At 47.1% G+C, this 27,260-nt stretch overlaps 1 protein-coding gene across 2 annotated transcripts; it reads left to right on the top strand.

Moving 5' to 3' along the window:
• The first annotated feature begins 304 nt into the window (after positions 1-304).
• STAM2 (signal transducing adaptor molecule 2) lies at positions 305-24,400 on the top strand. 2 transcript variants are annotated; one of them, XM_066553567.1, is made up of 14 exons: positions 305-408; positions 6,112-6,196; positions 9,655-9,730; positions 11,945-12,040; positions 15,241-15,387; positions 16,221-16,290; positions 16,634-16,823; positions 17,499-17,593; positions 17,989-18,068; positions 18,232-18,319; positions 18,715-18,769; positions 19,642-19,795; positions 20,792-20,949; positions 21,672-24,400. In XM_066553567.1, the coding sequence occupies exons 1-14, from the start codon at positions 369-371 to the stop codon at positions 21,874-21,876; spliced, it is 1,539 nt and encodes a 512-aa protein (XP_066409664.1). In that variant the 5' UTR covers positions 305-368; the 3' UTR covers positions 21,877-24,400. The 2 variants fall into 2 exon arrangements, with proteins under 2 accessions (XP_066409664.1, XP_066409663.1); XM_066553566.1 differs by having other exon boundaries at positions 17,986-18,068.
• Positions 24,401-27,260: the final 2,860 nt, after the last annotated feature.

Raw genomic sequence — 27,260 nt, 5'->3', positions numbered from 1 at the left:
TGGCGGCGCATGACGTCACGGCGTCGTCCTGACGTCACGGGCGCCCGCAGCGCCCCGTCAGCTCCGCCCCCGCGAGGCCCCCTCGCCGCGGGGCTGTCCCACGCAGTGCCTGCCGCCGCCGCCGCGCTCCCGGGGCCGCCGCCCGCCCCGTTCCCCCCGGCCCGCGGGGCAGCTCCGCTGTTACCCCGGCCGGCCGCTCGTCCCGGCGGTTCGCGGCGCTGCGGGCGCGGCGCGGGCCGTGCGGGGCGGTCGGGCGCGGCGGACAGCCCGGCTCGCTGGGCAGCCGAGGCGGGGCGGGCACGGCGGCGGCGGCGGCTCTGGCCGGGTCAGTGAGTGCGGGGCGAGCGGCGGCGGCACGGCGGGCAGAGATGCCGCTCTTCGCCGCCAACCCCTTCGAGCAGGACGTGGGTGAGCGGCTGGGCCCGGTGCAGGGCAAGCAGGGCGGCCTCCCGTCCCCTACCTTCTTCTCTTCCTCCTCTTTTCCCGCTTCCTTTTCCTCCTGGTCGTTTTCCTTCTCTTTTCCTCTCCCTGTTCCCCTCCCCGCTCTCCCTCTTCCGATCGGGCCCGATCCCGTTGGGTGTCTCGGTGGACGATCCGGAGGAGGATCGAGTGCTCCCTTGGCAGGTTCAGCTCGGCCCGGGCCGGGTGCTGAGGGAGCAGGGCTGGCCTGAGGCACCGGCGGCCATTGGGAGCTGGGCAGGCAGCGAGGCCGAGTGCTGCTCCTGGGAATGCCCCGGGCTGGGAAGTGTCTGGAAAGGTGGAAAAGGCCCTGGGAGGTGCTGGTGCCATCGCTGAACACGAGCCCAGGGGTGCCCAGGTCGGCAGGAGGCCGGGGGTCCCTGGGCCGTGCCAGCCCCGGTGTGACACAGCCCCAGGGCAGTGCTGGGGCACCTCCAGGGTTGGGGACAGCTCTGGGACAAGAGCGACCCTGAGGGGCTGCAGAATCCCTGAGGGAGCTGGGCAGGGGCTGCAGAATCCCTGAGGGAGCTGGGCAGGGGCTGCAGAATCCCTGAGGGAGCTGGGCAGGGGCTGCAGAATCCCTGAGGGAGCTGGGCAGGGGCTGCAGAATCCCTGAGGGAGCTGGGCAGGGGCTCAGGCTGGAGCCAAGGAGGATCCCCAGGGATCTTTTCCCTCTCTGGAATTCCCTGCCAGGAGGGCACAGCCGGGGGGGTCGGGCTCTGCTCCCAGGGCACAGGGACAGGAGCAGAGGGAACGGCCTCAGGCTGGCCCAGGGCAGCTCAGGGTGGGCACAGCAGGAATTTCCCCATGCAAAGGGGGCTCAGGGATTGCAGCTGCCCAGGGAGGTTTGCAGTGCCCATCCCTGGAGGTGTCCCAGGAATTGTGGAGGTGGCACTCAGGGCTCTGGGCTGGGGACAGGGTGGGCATGGCCACAGCTGGGACTCCATGGGCTGGGAGGGCTTTTCCACCCAAAATAATCCCGGGATTGCTCCTGTGGCTGTGCTGGGCCCAGGGCACTCCAGCTCAGGGTTCCCTGGCTGCTCCTGACCCATCCTGGCCGGGCTGGGGGCTCTGGCAGGGAAAGGATCCCTGGGTCCCTCTCTCCCTTCCCCTCAGCAGCATCAGGGAATGGTTTGTGTCTGTTTTGCTCTGACTCGTGAAGTTTCCCAGCTTTTCCAGCTTGGCTGAGGTGTCTCTGCGCCTCCTGGCCTTGCTGGGTTTGCAGGGATCCAGGGAATGGTGGCAGCTGGAACATCTGCTGCTTTTCCTCCTTTTATTGAGGATTCCTTCCCAGCAGCTTCCCCAGAACCCCCCAGGGCACACAGTGGGAGTGTTGGGGTGGCTGTGCAGGGCCAGGAGCTGCACTGGATGATCCTCATGGATCTTTTCCAGCTCAGGATATTCTGTGATTCAGTGATTACAAAACCTGCCTGGAGTTGGGGTGAAGACAGTGACTCAGTTGTTTTGTTTTGTTTCCTGCCCTGACTTGTGCTTTCTTCAACTCGTGCTCAGTGTCACTTCTTTGTTACACAACCAACGCCTGTTCTCAATGGCAGCACTGAGAAAAGCAGAGAAATAAACGAGACACCGGGCTCAGCTTTCTTATTGGGATCCTAGGAAAGAGAAGAATTCAGCATTCCTGGGATTTTTGTCCCAGCCAAAATGGGAGAGATTGAGTGCTCTTGTTGCCACACAATCTCTGGTTTGTTTGTAGTATAAGTTGAGCTGGTTTCTTATTTTATTTATTATTTTACTTCTAATTTCAGTTCCCTGGTGCAGTTTGCTGTTTGACCACACTCACATTTCACGTGGCTCAAACTGATGTGTTTGTTCAAGTGGATTTTTTTTGAACTCTGCAGGATTCTTTAACAAACTGAAATGCTTCAAGGACTCCCAGGCTGCAGAACTTCAAAACTGGGACTCTGTTTGCTTCCAGTTTCTCAAACTTTACTCAGTGTATTTTTTCTTTACTATTTTAATATTAAAGTTATAACTTTAGTATTTTAACATTAGTAGTTATAACTTATTATTATCACTTATTAAAATTTAGCATGTGCAACAGAATAGGAACTTGAATTATTGGGGCTAAATCTTAGAGTCCCTTGCCAGGAAAACTTTGTCATTAGAAGCTTTAAACAAATTAGTATTCTGTTGTGAATTAGACCATGGAAGATATCAGATTATCACATGTGGGTGCTCTGGGGAGGTGCTGAATTTGGAATTTTGGTGCCTTTTGTTGGCTGCAGCAGTGGGGCAGATCCAGCTGCCTCTTCATGTGGAGCTGCTCTTTTTTGGAACACCTGTGGGGAAAAAGGAATTTCCTCTTCCTACCCAACCCAGCCCTCAAGGGCTTCCATTTCCCTTAGGTTTTATTTCCTTTTTTCTTTTTCTAGTATTTATTATTATTATTTCTGCTTTCCCACATGTTATTATTTTTCCCCATGTTACTATTTTCCCCCAGTGTTATTATTTTTTGCCACACCTGGGTTTGCTCAGTGGTTCCAAGCCCCCAGAGCTGAGCAGAGCCTTGGAATGTGCCTGGACACAGCTGCACATCCCAGGATAACCCTCTGGAGCTCTGGGGGAGCGTGGCTGCTCTGCTTGGCCAGGAACCCCCAGAACCTTTGGGCCTTTGACATTTCCTGTCTGGATGTGTTCGGACTCCACGCGCACTCGCTGTTTTCCCAGCTCTGTCCTTCCTCTCGCACACCCTTCAGCCCTGGAGCAGCCTCCTTCCCTTTGCTGTTTGTCTCCCTGCCCTCCTCTCCAGGGCCCTGCAGGGCTCCAGGAGCAGGAGGTGTTTGCTGGAGCTTGGAGAGGCCCTGCAGGGGGTGAGGACATCCCTGCTTGCCCCTGGGCATTCCCTGGTCCCTGCCTGCGGTGGGAATGATCAAGGATGATCCTGAAATTTTTCCCTCAGTGCAAAGCTCCTTTCTTCTTCCTTTCTTCTTCCTTTCTTCTTCTTTTCTTCTTCCTTTTCTTCTTCCTTTCTTCTTCCTTTTCTTCTTCCTTTTCTTCTTCCTTTTCTTCTTCCTTTTCTTCTTCCTTTTCTTCTTCCTTTTCTTCTTCCTTTTCTTCTTCCTTTCTTCTTCCTTTTCTTCTTCCTTTTCTTCTTCCTTTTCCCTTTCCTTTTCCCTTTCCTTTTCCCTTTCCTTTTCCCTTTCCTTTTCCCTTTCCTTTTCCCTTTCCTTTTCCCTTTCCTTTTCCCTTTCCTTTTCCCTTTCCTTTTCCCTTTCCTTTTCCCTTTCCTTTTCCCTTTCCTTTTCCCTTTCCTTTTCCCTTTCCTTTTCCCTTTCCTTTTCCCTTTCCTTTTCCCTTTCCTTTTCCCTTTCCTTTTCCCTTTCCTTTTCCCTTTCCTTTTCCCTTTCCTTTTCTTCTTCCTTTTCCCTTTCCTTTTCTTCTTCCTTTTCCCTTTCCTTTCCTGGAGGAGCTGTGGCAGTGCTTTGGGGCAGAGCTCCCCAAGCATTTCTCCTTTTGGCAGTGGGAGCAGCCAACAATTCCCAGCCCCTTCCCAGCTGCTCCTGTGAGTGCTCTCCCCTTTCTGGGCTGGCAGTGTTCCCTGGAACCACACAGCAGCTCGGCTCAGGGAGCTCAACCAGGGAAAAGCCATTCCTTGCCCGTGGAATTCTTTATCAAAGCACCCCAAGCAGCTCATTTTGCTTTTCTCATTATTTCCATGAAAGCCAGCTCAGGTCTCGTGTTCCTTCGTTAACTGGGGGGCTGCAGAGGACAAATCATTCCATGTTTTTAAAGGTTACCTTCCCTCTGTGCTGGAAAACTCCTGGAAAATGCATCCTCCCACATCTGCTTCTGCTCTGTCTCAGCATCTGTGAGGGAGTTATCCTTGAGAATTGATCCTGGTTTAGGGAAGGAGAACAGCAGCTGCTGCTCAGTTTGTCATGCTGGCAGGGAGGGAAACTTCCAGATCCCTGAGAGTTTGGGAAGGACAGAGCTGGGATCCCACAGCTGCTCCCAGCACAGGGTGGGTGCAGGGCAGGGAATTGGCTCCTGTGGGAATGTGCTGGCAGCTGGGAGGGAGCAGCTCTGAGCGTGGTGTGCTGGGGGCTGAGCTTGTTTTGGGACCCTGTGGCTCTGCACAGCTCCTGCCAGGAGGGCACAGCCAGGGGGATTTGGGATCATCCCAGGGCACAGGGACAGGAGCAGAGGGAACGGCCTCAGGCTGGCCCAGGGCAGCTCAGGGTGGATTTTGGGGCAATTCCTTCATGGAAAGCCATTTCCAACGCTGGCCCAGCAGCCAGGCCAGAGGTGAAGTCCCAGATGTTTTGGGCTGTAAATGCCAGGTTTGCAGGGAGAATATTTGGCTGCATTTCTGCAGTGCCCTGGGCCTGGGCTGAGCATGTGGGGCTCAGAGCCCTCCTTGTCCTCCTGCACTTCTGCTCCTGAGGATTTCCCAGCCGTGCAAACCCCCTCATGTGGGCAACCCTCACCCTAAAAATCAGCAAATCTGGCAGCACATCCCAGCTTGGCCAGGCTTTCCCAGCAGGACAGGACTGTCTGGAATTCCCAAACAGGAGGGGGGATTTGGGATCGTCCCAGGGCACAGGGACAGGAGCAGAGGGAACGGCCTCAGGCTGGCCCAGGGCAGCTCAGGGTGGGCACAGCAGGAATTTCCCCATGCAAAGGGGGCTCAGGGATTGCAGCTGCCCAGGGAGGTTTGCAGTGCCCATCCCTGCAGGTGTCCCAGGAATTGTGGAGGTGGCACTCAGGGCTCTGGGCTGGGGACAGGGTGGGCATGGGCACAGCTGGGACTCCATGGGCTGGGAGGGCTTTTCCACCCAAAATAATTCCCTAATTCTGAGGTGAACTCTTGCTGGTGTAGCTGTGATGATCAAACCTTCCTGTTGCTGTGCAGGAGTTGGGATTATTTCCACTCAGGGAAATTGCAATGGATCCTTGGGAAGTACTTAAGTACTTCAGGATATCCTTGGGAATCTTTTCACTCCTTAGGGATTGCACAGCCAGGAAATCTGCAGCTTCCTCAGGCTGATTTCACTTGATTTTCCTTTTTTTTTCTTTTTAAGTATTTACAATTGCAGGCACTCATTTATTTTTCCACACCATCCATGAATTTGTTGTTCATGCCCTAAAATATTGATGCACTTAAAAGAAAACGTAGCAATTCTGTCATTTTTGGGGTTAGTTTTGAAGGTTTGTGGTTTCAAAATAATATTTACTTCCTTGAAGTAAATATACCAGTTTGTGTGGATAAATTATACCAGTTTGTGTGCAAAAATTCTACATTTCCATTTTTTTTACATCTGTAACAAAAGGGATTTGGGACATTGGTGGTGCTGTGGTTGTGTTCCCTTTGTGGAAATCTTTCTGCTGAGCAAAACTAAAATAAAATTGAGCAGCAAATACAATTAAATGTTGAATTTGCTGTTTATTACTTGAACTGCAATATTTACATGGGATTTAAATAAGCAGGCTAATAAAAACTTAAAAGCACAAATAAATACCATTAAGCCTTATTAATGAATCTGTAGAGTGAGTGGGCCAAGATGAGCTTTGAGGTTCCTTCCAACCCAAATCATCGCAGGAATCCATGAAATATTAATTTGGGATACATTGTGTTGATAGAATCTAAACCCAATAAAGAAATCACTTCATAAATCTTCTTTTTCTTTGCAGAAAAAGCCACAAATGAATACAATACCAGTGAGGACTGGGGGCTCATCATGGATATTTGTGACAAGGTTGGGAGCACTCCCAATGGGTAAGCTGGGCCTCAGCATTCCTGGGAATTCTGTGCTGCTGGGAGGAGGAAAATGGCACAGAGAGCACAGCTCCAAGTACATGGAGCTGCCTTGGAAATGCTTGGGAAGAAAAGTTCCAGGAGGATTTGGAGCAGAGCACTTGGTGTGTGCTGAGCACGTTGCAGCTTTTTCCTGCAGTTTGGCACAGCACACCTGAGTTACCCATATTTAATCATCTGGCACAAATGCGGGGAAGTGGCTGTGCCAGGAGGAGAAAGCGAAACAATTTCTGTGCAGAAAAACACCTGGCAAGGAGCTGGGGCTTCTTGTGATCTTTGTCTGTGTCTGGTTGTTAGGGAAAATGGGAGAGAAAATGGAAAAAACAGGGATCAGAGCTCAAATCACTTGGAATCAGTTTAGCCTGAGTGGAACATAAATGGAATTTCAGTGATTCTGAAAAATGGCCAACAGTATTTGCTGAATTTTTGAGTGATGGCATCTTTTAAATTTGGAATTAATCTTCAAGTTTTAAGATTAACTCTGGAATTAATCCTCAATTATAAGTCATTCAGAATTTTTAGCAGTTCTAACATTAAAATTGGGGTTCTTTTTGGTTGTTTTGGTTTGGTTTTAATTGATTACCTGCCACAAGGAATATCAGCAAATCTGTTCAGTCTGGGAATCTTTAGCCCTGAAGAAAAAAAAAAAAACTCCTTTGAGTCCTTCATTACAAATCAAATTTTTTATTGCCACGAGACTTTTGTAGAGGGAGCTGTTTTAAATCTGGTTTTGGAGGAAGAGATGTTGTAAAAAATTCTGTGATTTAAAAAAAAAAATACATATGGAGAAATAGAAATATATAAAAGGCATAATTAAATGGAAATATATATATTTATATAGAAAATAAAATCCCAAATTCTGAATTTGAAATGCCACTGCTGCTGGCATATTTTTAATTCAATTTTGTGTCCTTTTCTTCCTTTCTGCCCTTGAGAATAATGAAGATTTTTGCCTACCCTAAATAAAAATACAACTTAAAAGAACTGAGTTGACTTTGTTGGATGGTGTGTACATGAAATAAAATGAAAATATTAGGACTAAAAGTGTATTTTTCTGGCACAGAGGCTTTCCTGTACTTTTCTAAAACAGCAGCCCAAGTATCTGGCAGTGATACTATTTTTTAAATGCTGCATCAGCTTTTTTTTAAATTTTTTTAGGATTTCATGTTTTTAAATGTTCCAAATATCAGTGTTAATGAAGCCTTTGATGTGCCTGAGCTCCTGCCAGCCATTAATGCTCATTTCAAGTGTGGAAAGCCCTCAGCAGAAGCATTTAAAAAGCTCTTTATTATTCTGCACTCACCTCAGGTTGTGCTGAAACAAATGATGGAAACCTTTGTGTCCTCAGCCTGAGGGCAAGGGGATCCAAGAGCTGGGAGTTCAAATAAATAAAATAAATAATTTATATATTTAAATAAATATATGATATAAATAATATAAATATTTATTTAAATATTTAAATAAATATATTATATAAATAATATAAAATAAAATACCCATTGATTGAATCCTCTCATTTTCTGGGGACATTTCCTTCATTGCCTGGCCCAAACCATGCAGTTGCTTCCCTTCCTGGCCTGGCAGCAGGATTTTTGGGAATGGATGTGGAATGCCAGGGGGAAAAGGGAATTTCTGCCAATCCAACGCCCAGCTGAGGACAGACAGACTGGTCAGTGGGTAAATCTCTGCCCAGCCCTGAAAGGGTCACTTTGGTGACATTTTCATTCATCAGGCTCAGCTTTGGTGACATTTTTGTTCAGTAGTTTCAGATTTGGTGACATTTTGGTTCATCAGGCTCAGGTTTGGTGACATTTTTGCTCAATGAGTTCAGGTTTGGTGACATTTTTGTTCATTAGGCTCAGATTTGGTGCCATTTTTGTTCAACAAGCTCAGCTTTGGTGCCATTTTCACTCAATAGGCTCAGCTTTGGTGCCATTTTCCCTCAGTAAGCTCAGCTTTGGTGCCATTTTCACTCAATAGGCTCAGTTTTGGTGCCATTTTCCCTCAATAAGCTCAGCTTTGGTGCCATTTTCACTCAATAGGCTCAGCTTTGGTGCCATTTTCACTCAGTAAGCTCAGTTTTGGTGCCATTTTCCCTCAATAAGCTCAGTTTTGGTGCCATTTTCCCTCAGTAAGCTCAGCTTTGGTGCCATTTTCCCTCAGTAAGCTCAGCTTTGGTGCCATTTTCACTCAATAAGCTCAGCTTTGGTGCCATTTTCCCTCAGTAAGCTCATCTCTGGTGCCATTTTCCCTCAGTAAGCTCAGCTTTGGTGCCATTTTCACTCAGTAAGCTCCGTTTTGGTGCCATTTTCACTCAGTAAGCTCAGCTTTGGTGCCATTTTCCCTCAGTAAGCTCAGCTTTGGTGCCATTTTCACTCAATAAGCTCAGTTTTGGTGCCATTTTCCCTCAATAAGCTCAGTTTTGGTGCCATTTTCACTCAGTAAGCTCAGTTTTGGTGCCATTTTCACTCAGTAAGCTCAGTTTTGGTGCCATTTTCCCTCAATAAGCTCAGTTTTGGTGCCATTTTCCCTCAGTAAGCTCAGCTTTGGTGCCATTTTCCCTCAATAAGCTCAAGTTTGGTGCCATTTTCACTCAGTAAGCTCAGTTTTGGTGCCATTTTCACTCAGTAAGCTCAGCTTTGGTGCCATTTTCCCTCAGTAAGCTCAGCTTTGGTGCCATTTTCCCTCAGTAAGCTCAGCTTTGGTGCCATTTTCCCTCAGTAAGCTCAGCTTTGGTGCCATTTTCACTCAATAAGCTCAGTTTTGGTGCCATTTTCCCTCAGTAAGCTCAGCTTTGGTGCCATTTTCCCTCAGTAAGCTCAGCTTTGGTGCCATTTTCACTCAATAGGCTCAGCTTTGGTGCCATTTTCACTCAGTAAGCTCAGCTTTGGTGCCATTTTCCCTCAATAAGCTCAGTTTTGGTGCCATTTTCACTCAGTAAGCTCAGCTTTGGTGCCATTTTCCCTCAATAAGCTCAGTTTTGGTGCCATTTTCCCTCAGTAAGCTCAGCTTTGGTGCCATTTTCACTCAGTAAGCTCAAGTTTGGTGCCATTTTCCCTCAGTAAGCTCAGGTTTGGTGCCATTTTCACTCAATAGGCTCAGCTTTGGTGCCATTTTCACTCAATAAGCTCAGCTTTGGTGCCATTTTCACTCAATAGGCTCAGCTTTGGTGCCATTTTCCCTCAATAAGCTCAGTTTTGGTGCCATTTTCACTCAGTAAGCTCAGCTTTGGTGCCATTTTCCCTCAATAAGCTCAGTTTTGGTGCCATTTTCCCTCAATAAGCTCAGTTTTGGTGCCATTTTCCCTCAATAAGCTCAGCTTTGGTGCCATTTTGGTTCAGTTCTGGTGGAGGTTTGGGCTCATTCCTTGCACAGCTCCTGCCATTCTCATTTCTCCTGAATTTCTTGCTCCTTTGCAGAGCCAAGGATTGCCTTAAAGCCATCATGAAGAGAATGAATCACAAAGTTCCCCACGTGGCTTTGCAGGCTCTCACAGTGAGTCAGTTCCCAAATCCCCCCAAAAACCTCATGGAATGCAGCAATTAAACATTTACTGATCAATTCATTAATGCCTTGATTAACCTCAGTAAATCAGTGTCCCTGCTGGATTTACCTTTTACTTTGGAGTTTTTGGATTGTGGATTATTTGCACTCTTTTCTCATTTGCATTTTTCTTTCTTATTTTGGATTATTTGCACTCTTTTTTTATAACTTACACTTTTTTCCTGATTTTGGATTATTTGCACTCTATTTTTTAACTTACACATTTTTCCCTTATTTTGGATTATTTGCACTCTTTTTTAAATTTGCACCTTTTTTTTCTTATTTTGGATTATTTGCACTCTTTTTTTATAACTTACACATTTTTCCCTTATTTTGGATTATTTGCACTCTTTTTTAAATTTGCACCTTTTTTTTCTTATTTTGGAATATTTGCACTCTTTTTTTATAACTTACATTTTTTCCCTTATTTTGGATTATTTGCACTCTTTTTTAAATTTGCACCTTTTTTTCTTATTTTGGAATATTTGCAGTCTTTTTTTTAATTAACACTTTTTTCCCTTATTTTGGATTATTTGCACTTTTTTTTTAGTTGCAGTTTTATTTCCTTTTTTTGGTTTATTTGCACTCTTTATTTTTCACTTTTTTCCTGATTTTGGATTATTTGCAGTCTTTTTTAAATTTGCACTTTTCTTTCTTATTTTGGATTATTTGCACTCTTTTTTATTTTCACTTTTTTTCCTGATTATTTGCACTCTTTAAATTTGCACTTTTTTCCCCTTATTTTGGATTATTTGCACTCTTTTTTATTTTAACTTTTAAAAATTTTGGATTATTTGCATTTTTTAATTTGCACTTGTTTTCCTTTATTTTTGATTATTTGCACTCTTATTTTTTTTACACTTTTCTAATTTTGGATTATTTGTAGTATTTTTTATTTGCACTTTTTTTCTTACTTTGGATTATTTGCACTTTTTTTAATTTGTACTTTTTTCCCTTATTTTGGATTATTTGCACTTTTTTAAATTGCAGTTTCTTTTCCTTTTTTTGGTTTATTTGCACTCTTTATTTTTTACTTTTTTCCTTTATTTTGGATTATTTGCACTCTTTTTAAAATTGGCTGCTTTTTGTCTTATTTTGGATTATTTGCACTCTTTTTTATTTTCACTTTTTTCCTGATTTTGGATTATTTGCACTCTTTTTTATTTTCACTTTTTTCTTATTTTGGATTATTTGCACTCTTTTATTTTCACTTTTTAAAATTTTGGATTATTTGCACTCTTTTTAGTTCGCACTTTATTTTGGATTATTTACACTCTTATTTACACTTTTTTTTCTTTATTATTATTATTATTTGCACTTTGTTATTTGCACTTTTCCCCCTTTATTTTGGATTATTTGCACTCATTTTTATTTTCACTTTTCCCCCTTTATTTTGAATTATTTCCACTCTTTTTTTAAATTTGTACTTTTTTCCCTTATTTTTGATTATTTGCCCTTTTTTTAATTGCAGTTTCTTTTCCTTTATTTTGGATTATTTGCACTCTTTTTTATTCGCACCTTTTTTCCTTTAGTTTGGATTATTTGCACTCTTTTTAGTTTGCACTTTTCTTTATTTTGGATTATTTACACTCTTATTTACACTTTTTTCTTTATTATTATTGTTATTTGCACTCTTTGTTATTTGCACTTTTCCCCCTTTATTTTGGATTATTTGCACTCTTTTTTTAAATTTGTACTTTTTTCCCTTATTTTTGATTATTTGCCCTTTTTTTAATTGCAGTTTCTTTTCCTTTATATTGGATTATTTGCACTCTTTTTTATTCGCACATTTTTTCCTTTAGTTTGGATTATTTGCACTCTTTTATTTTCACTTTTTAAAATTTTGGATTATTTGCACTCTTTTTAGTTTGCGCTTTTCTTTATTTTGGATTATTTACACTCTTATGTACACTTTTTTTTCTTTATTATTATTTGCACTTTGTTATTTGCACTTTCCCCCCTTTATTTTGGATTATTTGCACTCATTTTTATTTTCACTTTTTCCCCTTTATTTTGAATTATTTCCACTCTTTTTTTCAATTTGCTTCTTTCCTTCTTCCTCTTTTGGATTATTTGCACTCTTCTTTTTATTTGCACTTTTTCTATTTTGGATTATTTGTACTTTTCTTTTGCCCTGCATTTTCCCAATTGTCTTTCTGCTGGCAGCTTTTAGGAGCCTGTGTGTCCAACTGTGGCAAGATATTCCATTTGGAAGTGTGTTCCAGGGATTTTGCCACTGAAGCTCGAGCTATAATAAACAAGGTAAATTGTTTTAGAACCTGCAGTCCTGGGGGAGGGATTATTTTGGTAACTTCTCCAAATTAATGTTGTGGTTAATGCACATTTTTTATGTTCTCACTGAAATTTGTGTCATTTTTACTCTGAAAAGATAATCTGTTAAAGAGCTGACAGCTGATAATCCTTCACACTTTTACAAAATTATATGAGCACTTTTAATTAAAATCTGTGTTCCTAAGCTCCATTAATTTGATCGTGATGAGTGCAGCTTTTCTTGAGGAGAGTTTTTATTAAGCTTGAAGGAAATTCCTGGGCTGAAGTGAAAGGGAAGATGATGAGGAAGTGCAATGACATTTGTCCAAGGGAAAGGATGAAGTTACAGACAATCTTTTTAATTTTTAGAGAATCTGGGAATGTTGAATGAGAAAATAACCAAGAAAAGGAGACTGAAATGGTTGGGCTCAGGCAGCTGCTGGGCTCTAAATGTGGCTGTGAGGAATTGAGAAAGCAGGAGCAGCTTTTCCCTAATTACTGCTCCAGTTGGAGACAAAACTGGTTAATGGGTTAAAAAGGAGTTTTCAGATCCCTGCAATCATCAGAGGCTGAGCAAAGCAATTAAGGAAAGTAATAAAATTGCTGGGAAGCAAAATGAGTTCACAGCTCTTGTGTTTCTGGCTTTTGTGGAAAAATAGGTCTGCAAGTGCTGCCTGTGTTCCCATTAGCCAGGCTCCATGCTGGGGCTCACCCTGACCTGCAGCACCCAGGGATGGGCAGGGACCCTGGGATCCCACCCAGGGATGGGCAGGGATCCTGGGATCCCACCCAGGGATGGGCAGGGACCCTGGGATCCCACCCAGGGATGGGCAGGGACCCTGGGATCCACCCAGGGATGGGCAGGGACCCTGGGATCCCACCCAGGGATGGGCAGGGACCCTGGGATCCCACCCAGGGATGGGCAGGGATCCTGGGATCCCACCCAGGGATGGGCAGGGACCCTGGGATCCCACCCAGGGATGGGCAGGGACCCTGGGATCCACCCAGGGATGGGCAGGGATGCTGGGATCCCACCCAGGGATGGGCAGGGACCCTGGGATCCCACCCAGGGATGGGCAGGGACCCTGGGATCCTGGGATCCCACCCAGGGATGGGCAGGGACCCTGGGATCCTGGGATCCCACCCAGGGATGGGCAGGGACCCTGGGATCCTGGGATCCACCCAGGGATGGGCAGGGACCCTGGGATCCACCCAGGGATGGGCAGGGACCCTGGGATCCACCCAGGGATGGGCAGGGACCCTGGGATCCACCCAGGGATGGGCAGGGACCCTGGGATCCCACCCAGGGATGGGCAGGGACCCTGGGATCCACCCAGGGATGGGCAGGGACCCTGGAATGCTGGGATCCCACCCAGGGATGGGCAGGGACCCTGGGATCCTGGGATCCACCCAGAGATGGGCAGGGATCCCACCCAGGGATGGCCAGGGACCCTGGGATCCACCCAGGGATGGGCAGGGACCCTGGAATGCTGGGATCCCACCCAGGGATGGGCAGGAGTGCTGGGATCCTGGGATCCCACCCAGGGATGGGCAGGGATGCTGGGATCCACCCAGGGAGATGGGCAGGGATCCTGGGATCCACCCAGGGATGGGCAGGGATCCAGGAATCCCACCCAGGGATGGGCAGGGACCCTGGGATCCACCCAGGGATGGGCAGGAGTGCTGGGATCCACCCAGGGAGATGGGCAGGGATCCTGGGATCCACCCAGGGATGGGCAGGGATCCTGGAATGCTGGGATCCACCCAGGGATGGGCAGGGATCCTGGGATCCACCCAGGGATGGGCAGGAGTGCTGGGATCCACCCAGGGATGGGCAGGGATCCTGGAATGCTGGGATCCACCCAGGGATGGGCAGGGATGCTGGGATCCCACCCAGGGATGGGCAGGAGTGCTGGGATCCCACCCAGGGATGGGTTCTGGACCAGAATTTCTGTGTTCTTGGGAAATAGTGACCCCTTACCCCCAGCCCTGGCCCCCTTGGAGGAATAATGAATAAAATTGGGCTTTTTCCCTCTTTTCCCTGAGAAAATGGGTTCAGCCAAATGTGACAAATGTCTTTGTGGTGCTCCTGAGCCCAGCAAACTTCCTGGTTCAGAAATGCAGTTTGGAGGCCAAAGCTGGCAGTGCCCTCCCTGCTCAGCCCATGCTGGGCTCACAGCCCTGAGTGGGATCTGATTCCTTGGGCTGGGAACCTTGTCCCAGTGCCAGGATCTGGGGGAGCCACAGGAATTCCTGGCAGAGCATGAATTGATCTTGGTTTGCCCCCACTCCAAGCAAATCATCTTTTACCAGCAGCTCAGCTCCACTTTGGGAATAAAAACTGTCCCTAAAGATTGTCCCCATGGATACTCCATTTTTGTAGGAGAAGCTGGTTCAAGGAGACAAAGATCAGGGGTTTGTGATGTTCTCTCAGCTGGCACAAAGCTGTCCTGGCATCTGAGGAGAAACTGCAGAGGCCACAAAAGGTGGATTGGAGGCAAAGATTTCTTGGAGGAGTTCTTGTAGGGAAGGACTTATTGGAGGATTTATTGGAGGGAAGGATTTCTTGAAGGATTTCTTGGAGGGAAAGATTTCTTGGAGGATTTCTTGGAGGGAAAGATTTATTGTAGGAGTTCTTGTAGGGAAAGATTTCTTGGATTTCTTGTAGGGAAAGATTTCTTGGAGGATTTCTTGGAGGGAAAGATTTATTGTAGGAGTTCTTGTAGGGAAAGATTTCTTGGATTTCTTGAAGGGAAAGATTTCTTGGAAGATTTCTTCTAGGGAAAGATTTCTTGGAGGATTTCTTGAAGGGAAAGACAGTAGCTTATATCAGACCAGTTGATGTGGTTGGGAAGTGGAAAACAACACACTTGAGAAGGAATGAAGAGAAAATTGAGGTTAAATGGAGGGTGAGTAACACAGAGAGGCAGAAATTTGGGGAAAGTGTGGTAGGCAGCCTGAATTTCTCTAGAATTAGTACTCCAGGAGCTCAGCATGTTCTCTGGAATATCAGATCAGGGTATAAAAGGTCAGGAATTCTACACTCTGCTCCCCAAATCTTCTCAATCTACACAATTATTAATAATTAAGCATATTTATAGGAAAATGGCTTTGGTAACCATTTTGGTAACGGCTCCTTCTGTTCATTTTGAGGCTCAAACATCCCTTTTTCTCCAATTTTGTTCTTCCAGGCTCACCCAAAAGTGAGTGAAAAGCTAAAAACCCTCATGGTGGAGTGGTCAGAAGAATTCCAGAAAGACCCACAATGCAGTTTAATATCTGCAACCATCAAATCCCTGAAGGAAGAAGGGGTCACTTTCCCTGCAGCAGGATCCCAGGTGAGAGCTGCTGTGGGACAGGGATGGGTGCCAGGCTCTGGTGCCCTGCCCCAAATCCCCTTTTCCTCTTTGTCCCAGCAGTTGTCCCGGGTTTGGAGTAGTTTATTTTTCACTTCTGCTGGTTTGTTGTGCCCAGTCTAACAGCAGATATGATGCCAGGTGGTTTTTTCCTGACTTCTGTTACTGATACTTCTAAATATTTCCACATTCTTCAGTCCTGAAAATCAAAATTACAATTTTTATTACCATATCCTTACACAAAGTTTACTTCCCTCTCTGTGAAACACAGAGGATTTTTAACTTTTACAAACACTGTGAGTTTTTTAACTTTTACAATCCCTCCTCCCTCCACAAAGATGTTTTCACTTCTAAATCTGATCTATGTGTAAAACATATGGCAGGAACATGGAAGAGTTGAGCACTGGCACCCAATTCCAGTTCCTGGTGGGAATGAAAACTCCAGGAATGATTTCACTGTGCTGCTGGGGAGAGTTGTAGGATTTAAGTCAGCAGCTCCCAACTGGAGCATCTCCTCTCTTGAAGGGGGTATAAAAGTGGAAAGAGTCATTTAAATGAGTAGTCTCACTGTAAGAAATATGACTGAAATAATTATGTCAATAAAATCAGTTATTTCAATTAAATCTCAGTATTTCTTTTACTTTTTTCCCTGCTGAAAACAGAAACAAGCCTGAAGGGTGGTGTTTTTTATTTCTTGGAGATCACCTGGATTCCATAATCCACCTGATCAGGAACAACTCGGTGCTAATTTTTAAAAATATCAAATTGTGGAGATGTCATTGTCATTTGTCCCTCTGTTGTTCCCACCTCTGCAGGCTTCCACCAGTGCTGCTAAGAATGGCTCCTCATCCAGTAAATCCAAAGAAGATGAGGATATAGCTAAAGGTGAGTTGCTGTCTCAGCCTTGGCTTGGACCCCAGAAATTTGGTTAAAAAGCAGGGAAATGGGAATTTGGGCTCTTTCCTGATTTCATTGAAATCAATGCCACAGCAGGTTGGGAATTGTGGCATTCCAGGTGTTGCCCTCATCCATGGGGATGTGGGGTAAGACACATTCCTCTCCATCACACAGCATTTTAAATGTTAACTTCCAACACTGCAGAAGCAGATGCTGACCTTGTTGAAATAAAGCCAGAAGTCCTGTTTTGATTAAATCAAGAAACCCAACTGCTTTGTCTCCAGGCATAAACCCCTCAAACCTGTTCTCTTCCTCTCTGCCCCACCTGCAGCTATTGAATTGTCTTTGCAAGAGCAGAAGCAGCAGCAGCAAATGGAGACCAAGTCCTTGTACCCACCTGCAGAAATGCCACAAAACCCCCAGAGCCTGAGGAAGGTGCGAGCTCTGTATGACTTTGAAGCTGTCGAGGACAATGAGCTCACCTTTAAAAGTGGAGAAATTATTTTTGTTTTGGATGACAGGTACAATACACTCAGGTGGAGCTGACTTTGTTCCACCACTCTTGTTTCTCTCAGGGTAGCACATTTTTCCTCTGATGCTTTTTCTCCCCCCACAGAAGTGTCATTGTCACTCTGCCCTCCCTCACATCCCTTTCTCTTCCTTTTATCTTTCCAAATTCCTAGTTTCTGACCTCAAATCTTTTTTAGTGCGGGGAGAACCTCGAGTATTTCATCCAGTTTGTAGTTTGGAAGATAAATCTTAGTTGGTTGTCTGGCATAAGAAAATGCACTGGCATCACATTCCATCTGCTTCCAGCAGCTGTTAAACCTCTGGCTAGCAAGAATCAGATTTGCCAAGAATAAAACTGATTAAAAATAGCTAAAATAATGATTGTTGTTAACACCTCTAGGGATATATACAGCTTTAAAGGGATGGCAAGTCATCAATATAAAGATTTGATGGATTGTGTTCACTTTTCAGTCATCCCCTGACTCCTCTTCCTCCCTTCCCTCCCCTGTGCCCCAGCTCCTGTTTGGCTTTGTGCTAATCCCTGCAAGTTCTCTTTTAGATATCACAGGGTTTTGGTACAAAAACCACCAAATATGTCTCTGTACCTCAGATTTTCAGTCAACACCCCAACTATATCCCTGGCTGTGCTGCCCCCTGAGTTGTGTAACCCTTCTTTGTTTCCCCAGCGATGCCAACTGGTGGAAGGGGGAGAACCACAGAGGAGTGGGGCTGTTCCCATCCAATTTCGTCACCTCTGACTTGTCTGTGGAGCCCGAGGCAGGTGAGTTCCCTGCTGAAATGATGGATGGGTCCTTGCACAAAGGCAGCTTTGTGCTGCAATCCTAATTAGCCCAGCAGCAAAATAATCTCCTCTGTCAGCCCCAGGAAAGGATTGAGAGACATCCTGCCCTTGTTTCAAACAATCAAGCACAGATCACTCCTCGACTCCCCTTAATTTCTGTCTCTATTTCTCTTTTAAGTTATTACCATTTTCTGTGGCAGAAATTGGGTTCGATTCACCATAATTCCTTGTCAGCAACATATTTACAAATCCAACAAATTGCCATTTCAAATGTCACAGTGTCTTTTCACACAGAAAAATAACAAGGAGCAAATGTTTGTTTGAAGTTATCGCAGCAACAGAGAGAAAAGAAATCATCTCTGTTCTTCCAGCAGCTGTGGATAAAATCTCTGTTCCTGAGGACACTGCAGAAGAAATTAAGAAAGCAGAACCTGAGCCAGTTTATATTGATGAGGTATGAAGCCACTTGAAAATAAAATATTGCTGGGCTTTTGCATTCTTTCGGTGCTGAATGTTGGCAGGTGATTCTTTGTCTATAAAGAACTTGTATTTGAATATTAAACCAATCTTGGCATGGCTGGGAAATCAGAGTTCTTCATCTTGGCTTCCCCTTTCAGGAGAAGATGGATAAAACACTGCAGGTACTTCAGAGCATAGATCCCACGGATTTAAAGCTGGATTCTCCAGATCTTCTCAACTCAGAAGGTACTTGCAGCACTAAATGAGCTCTTTTTTATGGCTTCTTCTCACAATTACCTTTTGTGGCTTGAGCTGGGAGTTCTTTGTGTTTATTTTAAGCTTAGGGGAGCTGTGCTCTGTACTAACAGTGCTGGAGAACACTTATTTCACCGTGGGAGTGTGGGGCTCTGGGGATAATTTGAATTTTTTTTAATAGTTCCAAGCCAGCTCCACGTTTAGCAGAGTCATTTGCATAACTCCCAGCTCTGTAAAATGCCTGAGCTTTGCAAGATCCATCTACCAGTCCCAGCCCTGAAATAAATAAGAAATTAATTTTACTGTAGTTGGATAAAATATTTCTGGCTGCATTTAAACATTTAATTGTGCAAGACATCAACTGCCTCACCACTTTGTCTTCACAGATATCTGCCAACAGATGGGTCCAATGATAGATGAAAAACTAGAAGAGATAGATAGGTGAGCACAATTTATTCACTCATTTCCTTCACATTGGGCAGGTTTAATGAGATTTCTTTGGTACTTTCATCTCCTGAGCTAGAAAACCTCGCAAGAAAAATTTACCAACTTTATTTTTGAATGCTGAAATATCAAGTTCTGAGTGTGTGCACTGAGATTTGATTGCTGCTCTCCCAAAATTCCCTGCACAGGTCACGGATGCTTTTTCCTTTGGCATTTTGTGACTGTAGCCTTCTCCAGGCTGTCCAGAGGTTGGAATTTTCAGTCTGTGATTCAGTTGGGGATTATTCCAGGTTTTCCTCACCTCTCCCTCCTCAGGTTTGGCTGCCCAGTACCTGAGGGGGCTGATCAGGAACATGGAGAGGGACTGGGGACAAGGGATGGAGGGACAGGAGCCAGGGAATGGCTCCCAGGGCCAGAGGGCAGGGATGGGTGGGACACTGGGAATTGGGAATTCCTGGCTGGGCTGGGATTCCCAGAGCAGCTGGGGCTGCCCCTGGAAGTGTCCCAGGCCAGGCTGGAGCAGCCTGGGATAGTGAGAGGTGCCCATGGCAGAAGGGTGGAATGAAACCTTGTAAGGTCTCTTCCAACCCAAACCATTCCATGATTCTGTGACTCCTGAGGAAATTTGAGGGTGGAAAGAGCAGGGAATTCCACCTGGGAATTGCTGGTTTGGTGCCAGAAATGGTTGTACAGCTCTTGGATTTTCCTTCCAGTCACACAACAGCAATTTTTCAATATTAATAGGTTAGAAAATGACCTTTTACCTTTCAGGGGCTTATTTTTCTTGCATATTTCATGCAGCACTGGTCTTTCCTCCCCATGTAAGATGTCCCAGCAGCTCAGTGCCCTCCCCATTTGCTTTGGAACAGGAAACATTCCGAGTTATCCGAGCTGAACGTGAAGGTTCTGGAAGCTCTGGAGCTCTACAACAAACTGATGAACGAGAGCCCCATGTACTCAGCCTACTCCAAACTCCAGCACCCTGCACAATTCCCACCCACCTCCTCTGGAGTCTCTGTGCAGGTCAGTATCCCTGGGATCTGGAAATTCCATGGGATCTGGAAATTCCCTGGGATCTGGCAATTCCCTGCTGCTTATCCCTGGTTTAAAAAAATCACAGCAAAACCCAAAGGGAGCCCACGAGCAATCTGACATTACCTTTGCAGGAGATGGGGATTTATGCACTAGAACAGAAGGTTTTGCTTGGCCACTGTTGAGAATTCCAACAGATCCCTTCCATAATTCATTTCTTGCAGTTGGGATTGGGTGTTGCAGCAGCCTGCTGGGTATTCTTGCTGTGAGTCATGTCAATCTCCAAGTAAAATGTTCCCTTCTTATCTAATGGTGGGGATGGGAGGGAACTGGAATATCAGTGTATTAATCCCAAGTGTATTTTTTGCTATATATAGAAACACTCTGCTTTTAGCTCCTTTTGCCCTTAGAAAAATGAACATTTTGTATCAGTTCTAAACATGTGCTATTTGTGCTCCAAACTGTTTTACACTGTCCCTAATGATGGCTTAAGGAATAAAGATGGAGGGGAAGGAGAGATTTTCAAAAAGCACAGAATGAGGGTTTTTACTTGAAATGAATTTTACTTTCATGTTAATTGTTCAGTGGGAAAAGAATAGTTGCCATGGCAACTGCTAGATCTGAAAATATGTCAGTTAAAAGTAATTCCGTGTCCTTAACTCCAGTAACGATGGAAAATTCATTATATTTGGAGGTTACAAAGTAATTTAAGCCAAAAGGCAACTGGAGTTTGCTGTTTCCTCCCAAGACCGGTGCCTAGAAATGCAGGATAATGCTGGGCTTTATTTGGGACAAACCTATTTATCCCAAATCCAACCCCCACCAGCAACTCCAGCCCCATGCCACCTGAATTTGGAGGGAATCTTGCATTATTTAAACCAGAACTGGCAGCAAGTGCAGGTTTTGCTTCCAGCTGTAGAATATTCTGGTGGATTCAATCCAAAGCGTGCTGAGCACCAAATCTGCTGGCCTTGATTTGCTTTGCAGTCGTATCCTGTGCAGCCTCCCAGTGGGAATTACATGATCCAGGGGGTGTCCATGTCCCCAGGGTACAGCCTGGCCCCGGAGCAGGTGGGCCAGGTGAGGTCTCTGCCTCAGAGCATCAACTCTGCAGCCACTCAGCCACCTCCAGCTGCTTATTTAAGGTATGGATCCAGCAAATCCTTCTTTCTGGGGGGAGTTTTGCCACTTTGCACGTTCTCGTGGCGTTTACATTTAGTGGCACATCATTTTTGAGAGGAAAATACCAATTTTAGTCAACCAGGGAGCAATGAGAGCATTATTCTGGGTAAAACTGATCCTGCACAAGGAGGTTTCCCAGGAAGGTTTGAAGAGGGAAAGGTTGAGAAGGAACCTCTGACCTTGGCTTTAAGCAGCCAGCGCCAAAGATTGAAGATTAAACAGTAGGAGTAAGTTCAAGAGCAAGAGTAAGTAAGTTGAAAAGCAAGAGTAAGTTGAAGAGCAAGAGTAAGTAAGTTGAAAAGCAAGAGTAAGTTGAAGAGCAAGAGTAAAAGTTATGTATTAGAATTACTGAGCTGCTGAAAGAATTTTGAGGGTGAAAATGTTTCTTAGTGCAAGAACTATAAAAACTGCCATGTTAGAGGCATGAAAAGTATGGAATTCCTGGGAAACTCTGTTTGTTAACATGGAGGAGTAACAGGAGGGAAAGTGCAAGGCCAGAGCTGATTGAAGTTGAGAGTGTGCGTGTAAAAAACCGTATTTTTGCAGCCGGCAAAACACGAAATTGCTTCCAAAATGACCCTTTTGGTCAAATGTGCATGTTTAGGAGGCTCCCAGCTTGTTTTGGGAGTGCCCTTGGTGCTGTGGTGCTGTCCCTGTGAGCGTGGTTGGTGTTGTGTCCCCGCAGCCCCGACCCCGCGCTGCCGCAGCCCTTCCCGAGTGTCCCGAGTGTCACCGGCGCCGCCGCCGCCGCCTTCCCCCAGCACCAGATGGGTGTGCCCGTGGACGTGGCAGCATTCCAGAGCAACCAAGGACCAGCTTATCCCGTGGCACTTCCTGCTCATTCCCTGCTCCAGCAGCAGCCAAATTTCCATCAGCAGCCTCTGCTGTGAACAGCCGGGATGGAGGAGCTCCGAGCTTGGCGGTCTTTGGGAGTCCCTGCCCTGGATATCAAAGTCCATCTTCCTCTCAAAGAGCCCAACTCGCTGCGTTAGGCTGGTGCAGAGTAAAAATAGGCACCAGCTCTGATGGTTATTTGCATTTTTGCATCCTGAACTAGATTAGGGGATGGTTTAAAATAATTCCCCATTCCTCCGAGTCCATTTTTTTTTTTCTCTTTCCTTGCGCTTTCAGGAAACGTCACTTGTGAATCTTTGAAAGATTGTCCCAAAATAATTCTCTTTGCAATGTGTTTCTGGAAGCTTGAGGACGCTGAGATGCTGTTGCTTTGCCTCCTCTGGTGTCTTCTGTAATCCTTCTGTCCCAGTGGCTTTAGGGAACCTCTGCACTTGGGAGTCCCCTTCCTGAAGGACGCGCCGCGCAATCCAAGGGGTCCCCGCCTCCAGCTGGAAGAGGAAACTCTGCCCCTCAGGACCACATCCCTGTGGAAATAGGAGGAAAAGAGGGGCTTGACAGTGCTGCCTGTGTGTTTTGGAAAACACAGAGAACTGCTGTGTTTTTTCTTGAGGAAAACACGTTTTCCTCCAATTCCCCGGTGTCTTGGCAGAGGTGGCGCTGCCAGCACGAGGCTCCTTGGGAAGAGCAGGCAGGGGATGCTCCAGGTGGATCCAGGGTGTTGAGCTAGGAACTCACAGGATCTCTCTTCAGGTTTCCTTTCTGGATGGATGTAGAAGTGAAGGAGCATTGGAATTGCTTGTGGGAAAGGAGGGGCTGGAGAATGTTGGAAGCTGCTGAAGCCTCTGAGGATCTGTTCCCTTTGCAGGGGGAGCTGAGTGGAACAGGAACCGTCCTGATGGGACCAGGGGGTTCTGCCTCTCTTGGATTTCCTTTCTCTGCCCCTGTGTCCATGTCTCACCCAGCCCTGAGCCCAGAGGAGCTCCTGCACCACTGGGAAAGGGGGATTTGAGGCCATCCCACGCGCTGGGGGTGGGATTGGGCTCCTGTGCACAGGAAATCCAGAGCCTTTCCCCGGAGGAGGGATTGCCTCAGAACTGGCCGCGAGTGGCAGCTGGGGAGAAAAGGAATCCAAGAATTTCTTCCCTGATGCACTTTTTGAAGGGTGGGGTTTGTCCAAGGGAGCACATGAGCTGGATTATCCTTGGGGAATGTGGGAATCCCTTCTTTTTCTTGTTTCAACTGCTGAACAAAAAAATCACTTCATCCTCCTATTTACCTCCTCACTGGAGCATGGTCACATTTATCCTGCTTTTAACCACCTCTGCTGAGTGATAATCCTTGGTTTGGGGAAATAATGGAAGCAAATTACTGATAAAAATAACTCCATTAAACGCAGGAAGCTCCCAGATGTCTAAATAAGCTTTTTTGATGTGTAAACTTCATCCCAGATTGGAACTCCCAGGCTGCTGAGTGACAAAACCCACCCTCCACTCAGCACCTCCTTTTATTTCATTATTTGCTATCTTGACCTTACACTTGCAGCCTTGTGCCCATGCAAAAAGTGCTCTTTAAATCACTTTTTATTTAAATGTGTGCAATTGGAAGGAGGATTTTGTCTTTCCTTTGGACGTGACTTTAATTTGTCTTGATCCTTCCCCTGGAAGTAGCTCAGTACAAATAACACACGTGGCAATACTGAAGTGTTTTGATAACTTGTTCCTTGTGTCTTTTGAGGAAATGAATTTATTTCAATGCTGCTGTTCCAAATTCTCATTGTTTGGAGCTTTTATTTGTCAGAGTTTACTTTGTTCCAAGTTGGTTTGGGGTAGAACTAAACCTTGCTCTTGTTGCTATCAATTCTCCATGTTTGTTAGGAAATTGAAATTGGTGTTTTTTCTGGATTCTGAGCTTTGGGCCAAGAGAAATCTTCAATTGAGCCAGCCAGATGTGATTTGATGATGTTAATTGTTAAGTATAAATAATGTATATACTCATTTGTCTGAGATTTTCTACACAGCTCCACACATGCCTGAACTTTTATAAAAGCAGGATTTGTCCTTCTGTCACCTCTTCTACTCCTTACTCTGTGATATGCAACTTGTAGATAGTGTAAAATAATTTAATTATTATTAAACCAGTGTATTTAGAGGGGGTTGGTGTTTCTCTTCATACTTCTAGACATGATCATATTTATTTTTAAGGCCTGATTGTAACTGAACATGCTGCCAAAGGATTTCTCTAACTCCAGATTTCTACCTTAGGTTTCTACCTGCTGTTTTCTATCAGGAATTCAGGGTGGAGAACTCCTGCTTTTTCATATAAACCCTTAACATAGGAACCTTTCTAATGAGACTTTCCAGGTGGTGTATTTGTCTCATGGGTGTTAAGTGTCACTATGAGATCCATTTCCTTTGGTGTGAGCTGGGGACCTGTTGTGTCTGTTCAATTTGTCACCCCAGAGTGCTCTGAGGGCTTGTGCTCTGTCACCTGATGTCAGCCACGCTTTGTCTCTCCAATTGGCTCCAGAAATAATGGTAAAAATCAGATTATTGAAACCTCCCACGTGCTCTTGTGTGTTCTTTGTGCTGCGGGGTTTGGTGGGGATGGCCCTGGGCTTGTGGCACTCTGTCCCTCCATGCTGTGGCCTCTCTCAGGCATCATTTCCTGAGATAAGGATGATTTTCTTCCCTTATTTTTATCTGTGCATCTTTTCTAAGACCTCCCAGGCACTGCCCCTGCTTGCACTGAGAGCTCTCTGTGGGATGAGCAACGTTTGTTCACAAACACACCCAGGAGCATTCCCTGCTCAGAGAGTGAGGGAGTCCTGAGTCCTGTGATCGTGCCTGAGAATTCTGTTCATCCCAGGCAATCAGGGTGAATCCCTGGGCTCTGATCCTGCTGCTGAGGCCCTGCATGGACACCAAAACCACCTGAGAATTCTGTTCATCCCAGACAATCAGGGTGAATCCCTGGGCTTTGATCCTGCTGCTGGGGCTGTGCATGGACACCAAAAACAGCTGCAAAGAGCCCCAAAAAATTGTAATTTACACATCAGTCACTGGTTTTCATCCTTTTTTTTACAGCCCTTAGGAGCTTCTGACCCCAGTGGGTTGATTTGGGGTCACTTCAGGCTGGAAGTCAACCTTTAAAAAGCCAGATCATATCCTGAATTATTGGGAAATGCTGGCTTGTTTTCCCTTCTGAATCCCAGCCTGACCCATGAGGTCTCTGGAGAGAATCTTTCCCTGGGAAATCAGCCACTCCATGGTCAATGTTTCAACAGAAGTGCCTTCCTAGGACCAATTCAGTGATGAAACTGAATGTAGAAATAATCTCATTTAGACCACAGCCTCGGTGACCCACATTCACCTCAGACACAGAAAACAGCCAAGGAATGGAAGGATTTGGTGTCTGGAGTGACACAGGAGGACACTGGCAGGGCTGGCTGTGCTCAAGAGTGTGCAGATGTGAGTGAGGATGTGCACAGTGCTGCTCCTGCTCATCCCAGTGTGAATGCAGTGAGGATGTGCACACTGCTGCTCCTGCTCATCCCAGTGTCAGTGAGGGTGTGCACAGTGCTGCTCCTGCTCATCCCAGTGTGAATGCAGTGAGGATGTGCACAGTGCTGCTCCTGCTCATCCCAGTGCAGTGAGGGTGTGCACAGTGCTGCTCCTGCTCATCCCAGTGTGAATGCAGTGAGGATGTGCACAGTGCTGCTCCTGCTCATCCCAGTGCAGTGAGGGTGTGCACAGTGCTGCTCCTGCTCATCCCAGTGTGAGTGAGGATGTGCACAGTGCTGCTCCTGCTCATCCCAGTGTCAGTGAGGATGTGCACACTGCTGCTCCTGCTCATCCCAGTGTGAGTGAGGATGTGCACACTGCTGCTCCTGCTCATCCCAATGCAGTGAGGGTGTGCACACTGCTGCTCCTGCTCATCCCAGTGTGAGTGAGGGTGTGCACACTGCTGCTCCTGCTCATCCCAGTGCAGTGAGGATGTGCACACTGCTGCTCCTGCTCATCCCAGTGTGAGTGAGGATGTGCACACTGCTGCTCCTGCTCATCCCAATGCAGTGAGGATGTGCACACTGCTGCTCCTGCTCATCCCAGTGTGAGTGAGGATGTGCACAGTGCTGCTCCTGCTCATCCCAGTGTCAGTGAGGGTGTGCACACTGCTGCTCCTGCTCATCCCAGTGCAGTGAGGATGTGCACACTGCTGCTCCTGCTCATCCCAGTGTCAGTGAGGATGTGCACACTGCTGCTCCTGCTCATCCCAGTGTGAGTGAGGATGTGCACACTGCTGCTCCTGCTCATCCCAGTGTGAGTGAGGATGTGCACACTGCTGCTCCTGCTCATCCCGGTGGGAGGTGAGATGTGCCTGTAGGTGAAGCTCGGCAGTGGGAAGGAAATCCAGGTTCCGCTTCCAATTTTTCCTCGGATTTTATTCCAACTCCTCATCTCCTGACTGAGCTTGTTTTCCTCCGTGCCCTGGGCACAGAGCTCTCTCCCTGGCTGGGAGTGCTGTCGGTCGGTCCTGATGGATGTGGGAAGGGCTGGGCAGGGCCCTGGGGCTCGGCTGGAAGGGCCGGTGGGCTCAGGGGGTGCTGCTTGCCATGGGCATCCCCCAAGGAACGGACCTTAAATCCCATCCAGTGCCACCCCTGCCAGGGCAGGGACACTCCCACTGTTCCTGGCCTGGGACACTTCCAGAGATCCAGGGGCAGCCCCAGCTGCTCTGGGAATCCCAGCCCAGCCAGGAGTTCCCAATTCCCAATGTCCCATCCATGCCTGCCCTCTGGCACTGGGAGCCATTCCCTGGCTCCTGTCCCTCCATCCTTGTCCCCAGTCCCTCTCCAGCTCTCCTGGAGCCCTGGATCCTTCCCCTCTCCCGGTGAGCATCCCCAGCGGTCTCTCCCAGCGCACCGCGGGGCTCGGGGCTCGCCCCCCGGCTGGAGCCGTGCCGGGGCCGGGCTCCGGGGGTTTTGCCGTCCCAGCCCCGCCCCGGGGCCGCCCCCCGCCCGCCGCCCCCTCCCCAGCGCGCTCCGCCCCGGCGGCGGCTCCGCTGCGCCCGGAGAGCGCCCGGGAGCGCCGGGAGCAGCGGGAGCGGGAGCGGAGCCATGGCCGCGGTGCGTGCGGGGCCGGGGGCGGCGGGGCCGGGGCCGGGGCCGTGACACCACCTTGATGCTTTGTCCCCGGGCAGGTGACGAGGGGCACCGCGACGCGCCGCAGCCGCCTGAAGCGCTCGGACGGCAGCACCACCTCCACCAGCTTCATCCTGCGGCAGGTCAGCGCCGGGGCTCGGGCACAAGCGGGGCCTCCGGGCACTAACGGGGGGCTCCGGGGCTCGGGCACGGCCGTGGGGCTCGGGCGGCTCCGTCCCGGCGGGGCCGGAGCCCGTGCGGAGCACGGCGGTGCCGCTGCCC

Source organism: Molothrus aeneus, chromosome 7 (genome assembly GCF_037042795.1).
Source record: "Molothrus aeneus isolate 106 chromosome 7, BPBGC_Maene_1.0, whole genome shotgun sequence".
Lineage (NCBI taxonomy): Eukaryota > Metazoa > Chordata > Aves > Passeriformes > Icteridae > Molothrus > Molothrus aeneus.
The sequence above is the reverse complement of the archived record's forward strand: the minus strand, read 5'-3'. Positions and strand labels throughout refer to the sequence as shown.